Below are 8926 nucleotides of genomic sequence, written 5' to 3'. Positions count from 1 at the left end.
CTGGTGTAAATTATTAATGAATGAATTAATAATTAATTAACATCGTATAAAATCATAGTACTATAATTTTTTTTAATGGATGGGAGGAGTAGGCAATTTTAAGGGGAGGAGTAAGCGTGGGTAAAAAAGTATAAAGCCGAGCGGATCCTGACTCAGAAGGCAACAAGATTTTGAGGATGTCGTTTCCGGTTGTGCCTATTTGCGAGACCCCAGTGACCGTATGTCTGCAGCCGAGCAACGCGTTGGAAGCCCCGCGGAAGACTATGAGATTCCTGCGTCGAACCCAGAGAGAGCCGCCTCATGATTTAAAAGGAGAATGGTCTCTGGGCCCTCACGGCGTCGCTGGAGGATGGGGGTACATCTTTCGGTACGAGACCGGAGAACTGATGCTCTACCAGACGGATGATTCAGCGGATAACATCGGTCTCAGCGGTTTGAGCCCGCTGACTTCCACGGACTGGGGAATGCTGAGGGCTTTGACCCAAGAGTATCTGGATCGGCGAGCGGGTGAAGAAGGAGAAGGAGAAGGAGAAGGAGAAGGAGAAGGGGAAGAAGACGGAGAAGGAGTCGACGTAGGTGGATCATCGCGTATGGCTTCCAGCTCCAAGCGTGCAAAGCTGTCCTCCAACACAGTAGCTCCCCTGTACAATGCTATTTGGATATCTAAGCACACGGCTAGCGGTCAATGGTTCATGCGTGTGAGTTTTCAGAAAAAAGAAGATCGAGAGACCTTCACGCTCGAATCCTTCTTCTCGGATTGCGGGGTCTTCCTGAAGCTGCTATCCATACCCCTGTCTTCGTGGTTGCAGGCAACGAGGGAAAAAAGCCAAGAAATCTCCAACCTCTTTCTACGTTGTCGTGAATGGAAATAAACTTTGGAAGTTAAACGGAGCCTTACTTTCTAAACCACGCCTACCAACTCTGCAAGTACATCCCCCTTCTGACTTTCTAAACCACGCCTACCAGCTCTGCGAGTACATCCCCCTTCTCCCCGCCCACCTTCTGACTTTCTATATTTTTCTGATTCAACCCAACTTCCACACACGGCTATCGGAAGAGGCAAGAGAGCATCTGCCCAAACACACTCGGAATATATATTTCATCATGCAGGCTGAGAAGAACTCTGCCCCGACGGCACCAACGACTAAGCGTGCCAGGATTGTGGGATATATCCATAAGCCTTCGGACGAGTTCTTTGCCGATGGTCCAGACGGTCTGGTTTACGAAGACACTCCAATCTATTTCAGCGGGACAGGAACACCGGCGTTGGAGGATCTTGTATCTGAAGAAGACCGTCCGTATGTGGTGGCAGAATTGCCGCTTACGGGCAGAGCAAGACGCAAGGCCATCTACCAGGCGTATGCGATGAAGATGGAGCAAGTCGACGTATGGCTGACCCCCGTTGTGTTCGACACTATAAAAACTGGTATCCTTCACGTGTTGAATCTAATTATTGATGGTTATCAAGAAGAGAACTGCAACGGGTGCAAAATCAACCATCCAAGCCAGAACCAACATCCTTGTCTTGATCCACCGGATGGTTACATCCAAGCCGAGTCGCTGACCTTGCTCAAGACTGTTTACTCACTCCGTTCTCTTCAAGCCATCCAACTGCTCCTCCGTCTGTGTGGAATAAAGATAGACGACAAATGCGTAGAAACCGTGGCAAAGATTCTACTGGTCGAAATATCTGAAGCCGACAACCTCTCGGAAACCATCGACTCTATTTACAAGGACGTGACTTCCTATAACAAGGTGAAGACTGCCCATATTCAGAAAGTTTCTAAATTTTGGAAACACATCTGATCATCATCATGGGGAACTGTGTGACACGTCTGACAGGATTTATCCATAACGTCTTTGTCATGAATCGCCTGATAGAACTTTTGGATGAACTTGTAAGAACCAGACTGACTGGCGGCCACGAGAGTGAAAATGTCAAGATTCGAGCGTTGGAGAAATATTTTCAAATCGTCTACTCTGTGGAGACGAAGCCTTCCTGGAAAGAGATGCAAGAGCAATTGCTGGGATTAAACGAGCATCGAGTGTCTGATATCTTTCGAGAAGTTATACAGGAATGGGGTGACGCTGAAATCACACCGGCTCACGTGCTCACGGTTTATGCTATGTTTGTCAATGTCATCGTTCATCGTGTAAAAATTCAAAAAATGGCGATGGATATTTTACAAGAAGTGGAGAGACTGCATTATGCTCTGTACGAAAACGTTGACCCAAATGTTCTATATTCAACATTTAGAGTCATTGTAAATGAAATGTAATCAACGTATAGTTCTAGATCTTTCTTGTTTTTTCTTATAAAATATATATGCATGATGTTTTTTTATTAAACACCCTAATGTTCTATACTCAGCATTTAGAGTCATTGTAATCAATGTATAGTTCTATATCTTTTCTTGTGTGATGTTTTTTTTAATAAAACATGATATTGTAAACATGTGTATGGTTGTTTTCTTCTTGCTACTCAGAGAAAATAAAAAATGAGGATCAAACTTGTTTTTTATCATTCGACCCGGAGGAGACTGGTGTAAAGACGTGGGGTGTGGATTAATAAAAATTACCTTCGATGGAGAAACGGCTCCTGAAAAATATATACTATTCACCATCTCATCCCGGGAGTTTTGGCGGGGTGAAGAGATTGCTCCGCGGTGTGCGAGATGAGGCGAGTCAACGTGTCAAGAAAGCGGATGTAGAAGAGTTTTTAACCGAGCAGGACACATACACTTTACATAAACCAGGAAGGGTCCATTTTCCTAGAAATAAAGCATTTTTTTAATTTCGTTTTTTAAAACACATTCAACATGGGTAATCCATATTTTTAATCCATCCCTGCTTCAGTCCCCCCAAAAAACACTCTCAGTCAAAAATTGTCTAAACCCACACCGCCGATGATTGATACTATTTATCATATCAATTTCCTGCTGTGTAGCCCGTATAACACAAGTCCCACCTCACAGCTACCAATGTGGTTTCTATTGAAACTCAAGGAACGAAAAAATCAAAGTAAAAAAGATAGGGGTGGCGCTGAAAATCAATCAACCCACTCTAATCGCAGATTGACATAACAGATAGATAGATAGATCAAAGCAGGTATCGGCCAATCGTCTTGGTTCAAATGACTTGCTTTGAAGTGGAGCGCTTCAAAGCAGGGTATATATATAACTCGTCAAAGAAAAAGGTTTTCAGAGAGCATATTTTTTTCTGCTTTCAATAAAGTGATTATGACTTTGCTTCGGTGAGTATTAAGTGTTATTGCTTTTGTTCATGCTTTTCTTGGTGTTGATTGGATGTTTTTTTTTAAACACAAAATTGGAGCATTGCCACATACAGGTATCAAGGTAATCTTGTTAATTTTCAGAGCAACTAAGATTCAGGCTCCAGCTGTTCAACAGCCCCCCAAGATTTACGGACTCACCCCTCCGATCAGCGAGGATCTGCCGAAGGAGGCCGAGCTGACCCGGACCGGTTTGCTGTTTGAAACGCTGAAGGGCTTCAATGTTTTTGAGAGCAAATCAGTGCTGAAGCACAGGTATGATTTACCGGTTGAAATATTTATGTATTGTTCCCCCCACTATATCCGCGGTTCACTTTCGGCAGATTCACTTTATTGTGGATTTTCTTGCAAAACATACAGTATGTTTTCATATATCATGGATTTTATTGCGGGACTCTGCTGTATGTGTACAAATGTTTATATTTCCATAATTGTATTGATAAAATAAGCATTTTCTGGCCTAAGTTAAATAAAATAGTATTTTTTTCAAAATTAAAATACATACTACAACACATATAAAATACAGTACCAGTACGGTACATATTGAATGAGATCTGCGTTCAGAAAACACAAAGAGCTGCACCTACGTGCATTCCAGCGTCGCACATCCAGTTGGCGTCAGCGTGAGTCGTTGGCGTTGTGTCTACTTTGTGCTGTGCTGTGCTACATATTCACCAGTTTGGCTCCTACATTTGTTACTGTATTATAATACAGAGTTATTTGTAGGCGTGTGGGAAGGGGTCATACAGAAGAAGGTGGGTTAACAGTGCAGGGAGGGTTCATGGATTTTGCATTAGTGCTACTGTCTGTCTGGAAGTTAATCTCATAATAAAACCACATTTTATATGACAATACTGTATATCATTTATTGTCTTATTGTGTGTGTACGTGTGTGTCTGTCTGGATCTATATTAACTAATTAACTAATTCAGTACCTAAACGAGTATTCTCGTTTCGGTAAAAATCCATACCTCCACGTCCGAAACATACATTACATTTGAGTGAATGTGAGCTTCTCCATTTTAAGAATAACTTAATAACTAGTTCTAATATAATTATATTTAAGGTATTTCCCCCTTTTTGTGGCGCCCCCTGCAGGCCTGAGTTGCAATCAGTTAATCAAGAACTTAATGAGTGAAGTTAATAAAAGTGCTAAAGCACAAGTGGAGGGACCATTGCATGCTTGTTAAGGTGCAGACAAATGTGAAAATGCCCCGTGTTTCATTTGCAGAGAGGATATCACCACAAAGCTTGAGAAGCTGTTTAAGGAGTGGCTGAAGCAGAAATGCATAGACATGGTAGGACATCTTTTTATATACGCCATGTTGTTTCAAAGCTAACCAGCTGTGGTGCTTAAAACATGTTATTACAAAGATAACATTTTATTTGTTTACTTTTTAATTTTAGAATGTACCAGATATAGTGATGGACAACGTTGGAGGAAAGGTCCTTCCGTTTGGCTCCTCTGGTCTCGGCGTCGACTCAAAAGGTGAGTTTTACTATTCTTGACCGAGTGTCAGGACTGCCGGAACTTTGCATGATGGAGAAGCTCCTCTAATATGAACCTGTGGTTTTGACAGGCGCTGATATCGATGTTGTGTGCGTGGGACCCGTATTTCTGGAGAGGGGTGATTTTTTTACCTCCTTCTTTGAAACGCTTAAAGCACAGAAGGAGGTCACCGACGCACGGGTTAGCCATATACACAGTTCATGTACGTGTACATCCTACAAGATAGTAACAATCATCTAACTAACCATCTTTGTGTCTTCAGGCCATCACAACAGCATACGTCCCTGTCATCAAGCTTAAATTTGATGGGGTTGAGGTAATATGACTTGCGGTAACCAGGAAACGCTCTACTCTGCAGAAAGCTACGTGTGTCTTAATGCTTTCTGTGCTTCTTTCTAGATTGACTTGGTATATGCGCAGCTGGGACGAAGGAGTGTTCCTGATAAACTGAACTTCCTCAACGATCAGCTGTTGAAGGACATGCGTCCAGAGTGTGTGAGGAGTCTCAACGGTAAGAAGCAAACAGCAGGAACCTCTTTGTGCTGGGTGGCCATTTGGCTGGCTGACGCTTTAACATGACTGTCTTCAATCACCTTTGTCTCTGTATTTTAGGCTACAGAACATCAGCTGAGATCCTCAAGCTTGTCCCAGATGTTGAGAACTTCCGTCTGGCCTTGAGAGCCATCAAGCTGTGGGCTAAACGTGGGTAGAACACAACTCGCTAAATTTGCCAGACTGTCCAGAGACCGGTTCAGAATATGTTGAGAATTTCCGTAACTAACGGTGACACATGTACGCAAACAATGACTGACTTCACATTTGATACAACCTGGGTTTAAGTGTTGCTCACTGCATCTGAAAACATTGACTTTTGTGCGTGTGGTGGCAAAAACACTGCTCAATATGAAAAAGCAAAAACAGACCGACAAACTGAGGACGCGTGGACACAGTAACATGCTGCATTGAAAAGCTCTGGCAGCGCAGATTAAAGTGGTTCACTGTAAATTAGGCCGTCTTGAGGACTAGAGGTCTGACTTCTTTCTCATCTTCATCTTTCCCTTCAGGACGGAACATTTATTCCAACATGCTGGGCTTCTTGGGCGGGATATCTTGGACTACACTTGTTGCAAGAATCTGCCAGGTGTACCCAAATGCGACCGCATCCACCCTGGTGATTAAATTCTTCAAGGTGTACTCCATGTGGTGAGTATTCTGATTCTGGTGTTCCTGTGGGAAGACCAAATATTGAATTACGTTTGATAAGAGTTCCCTGAGACTGATCATCATCTCATCAGTGTCCTGTTTCCATTAAAGCCAGTCTGTGCTTCTCTATGTACAAACTGATTGCGTTTCATAGAACGCACTTTCAGGAATTGTGTGTTTGTTTGCCTGCAGATACGTTTACCTTCTTTCTGAGGTTCTCTGAGAATCTGCCTGTGAGCGTTTTGTAAAAAGGATCATCAGATGTGAAAATCTTGTGTTTTCAGGGAGTGGCCTTACACTGTCCGTCTGCAGCGAGTCGAGGACCTCGGGTATGGCCTCCCATTTTGGGAACCCAGGGTAAGGAACCAGCCAGCAGCGTTTTACCAGGATTTAAGTTACAACTATACGGCTTCTATACTACTACTAATACTACTAACTCCTATGAAATCTACATTTTCAGTTTGTGATTGGGGATCTCTGTAGCACAGTTAAACCAAGTATGTTTTCTTGTGATCTTTCAGCTTCATCGACCTGACAGCCTCCACCTCATGCCCATCATCAGACCAGTCTACCCACAGCAGAACAGCAGCACCAACGTGTCTCTCTCCTCCTTCCACATCATCACAGAGGAGATCATTCGGGGTGTGTAGTGTCTCAGATGACATAATAATAATAATAATAATAATAATAATGCGCTGGTCTTATATAGCGCTTTTCTGGACACTCAAAGACACTTCACATTGTGCATTATTCATTCACTCGCTCACTACATCCAACATATACTCACAGTGCTGCCTGCATTGGGGATCAGTGGATGTGTGTCTAGTAGTTTCTAGTTTGGAAACAAAGCTGGGAGTTGCTTGAATCAGACTTTGAGCTTTCCTGTCCCTCGTTCACAGGTCATGAAATCTGTCAGGAGATCGATCAGAATAAGGCAGAGTGGTCCAAGCTGTTTGAAGAGCCAGACTTCCTTGGAAAGTACAAGTATGTATTCAACTAGAATTGTTACATCCAGAAAGAAGTCGAAAATGTATCGATTTGGAAAATGGAATAATTATCTTTGCCATTGTGAATCGTTTGCTCCTCGTCAAAGCTTTTCCAAAGATTTACTGCTGTAAAGAAAGTGTAGATGTGATGCTTTATTTCCTTCTCGAGGATGTGTGATCCTAATTCCCTGTAACTGGCTATCGGTAACAGGGTGTGCGATTCATGCAGCGAGATGATATGAGAGCAACATGCTCAAACATTGTTCTGTGTTTTTGTGTGAAGGCATTGCATTCTGCTCACGGCATCGGCGGCTACAGAAAGGCAGCATCTTGACTGGTGAGTAGGAACAGCCAGACGTCTCAGGTGAACTGGAACACGCGTCTGTTTTCCTCTTTCTGGAAACGCTTTTGCTCCCTTTTTCAGGGTTAGCCTGGTGGAGTCACAGATCAGACTGCTGGTCAAGGATCTGGAGACGCATGCGTTCATTTCCCGGGCGCATGTGAGCACCAAATCCACAACTGAAGCCGCTGCTCAGTAAGGACACCATTACATTTTTGTGTTTGAATTTCCACTGCAATTTCTCTTAAAAATAATGCTTAATAATGATCTATCTTTAACTGTGCAGTAAAAAGTCATGAAACTTGTCTTGGTGGTTCTGTGTTGTTGTTTCTTCTGTGTCAGAGGTGGACGGAGCACAACGTGGATGATTGGGCTGCTCTTTGATCTGCGCAACTTCAAATCGGTCTCCGTCAATGTGAGAGACAACATCAAGGACTTCACTGACAATGGTGCGTTTGCCTTTTCTCTCTCCTTCAATTTAGATCAATTCAAACATGGCTGACTTTATGAATCGCTCTGTTATTTTGTGCCGTTCCAGTCTACAGCAAGGCGCAGAGTACTGGCGTGTTGGAAGAGGGAATGCATGTCTCTGCCGTATGCATTTCCAAGAGGCCAGATCGGATCTGGATGGAAGGCAAAGATGGAAAGAACCACCTCTTCACAGTCTTTGCCGAGCGCAGCGTCAGCCAGGCAGTGGCATGTTGTCGAGCAGTCCCCTCCAGTCAGCCGGCCTCCAAGAGGAAGCGAACAGCAGCCTCTGAGAGCCCAGCCAAAAGAAGCAAAGCTGAGGCGGTGAGAAAATAGATTTAAATCATTTCTCATGTGAACCAAATGTCTTAATTATTAGTGGTGTAAAATGTAAAAAAAGAAAAATGACCAGCAAGCGATTTATTTTTAATTGTTAAAAGATAAAATGAAATAATAAAGACAAGTTTCCTTTTTTATGAACAGAAGAGCGATGTGGCTAACGGCTGGTGCCAGCCAGCTCCCTCTGCCAGCGGAGAACCCACAACACCCGGGATTCCACGGGCAGCAAAGAGACGCCTTCCTTCCGAATCTGTTCCCTCAGCAAAAAAGAGGAAGGTCAGTGAGGAAGCGGGGGTGTCTTCTCCGTCTGAGAGCTCAACAACAAAGGCTGCTAAGATGGAGACACAACAAGCCGCCTGCTGCGATGAGGTATGCTGAACACTTTTAAACTGATGGAAAGAGCTTCCTGTTCTGGGACTCACCTCTCTTCCATCCCTTTCAGAAGCCTGTTCTGGAGCTGTGTAAGGCAGAGCCCCCGCCCATCAAGCTTTTCACACGACCAGCGGTGAGGCTCTGTTTGAAGAAATAGCACACTGGAGCTTACGGCAGGAACTCCGGCCTGCAGACGTTCTGGGTGAGGAGGCAGGCAGTCTGAAAGGAGGATGGAACCTACCGAAGGCTGGAGGGAGATTTTGGAGAGTTGACCATTGGGTGACGAGTTCAAAAATTGGTTCTGGGCTTCACTCGCCCGGGCTTGGGTCACCTAGCTCTTTAAAGAGTGCTAGGAACTCTAATTAAAATAATATAAAGGTCACCTTGTCCTCCAAACGGCAAAGCCGCTACGGAGA

At 43.8% G+C, this 8926-nt stretch overlaps 1 protein-coding gene across 1 annotated transcript; it reads left to right on the top strand.

Moving 5' to 3' along the window:
• The first annotated feature begins 3239 nt into the window (after positions 1-3239).
• LOC137915040 (poly(A) polymerase type 3-like) lies at positions 3240-8667 on the top strand. Its single transcript, XM_068758524.1, has 17 exons — positions 3240-3253; positions 3377-3547; positions 4524-4590; positions 4700-4781; positions 4873-4982; positions 5065-5118; positions 5202-5313; positions 5415-5504; positions 5867-6005; positions 6290-6362; positions 6527-6647; positions 6905-6989; positions 7275-7328; positions 7416-7526; positions 7674-7780; positions 7870-8123; positions 8581-8667. Exons 1-17 carry the CDS (start codon positions 3240-3242, stop codon positions 8665-8667), a joined length of 1731 nt encoding a protein of 576 aa, XP_068614625.1.
• The last annotated feature ends 259 nt before the right edge of the window (positions 8668-8926 follow it).

The sequence above is a fragment of the Brachionichthys hirsutus genome, unplaced genomic scaffold (genome assembly GCF_040956055.1).
Source record: "Brachionichthys hirsutus isolate HB-005 unplaced genomic scaffold, CSIRO-AGI_Bhir_v1 contig_1023, whole genome shotgun sequence".
Taxonomy (NCBI): domain Eukaryota; kingdom Metazoa; phylum Chordata; class Actinopteri; order Lophiiformes; family Brachionichthyidae; genus Brachionichthys; species Brachionichthys hirsutus.
Note: the sequence above shows the minus strand (reverse complement) of the source record. Positions and strands in the feature narration are given on the sequence as shown.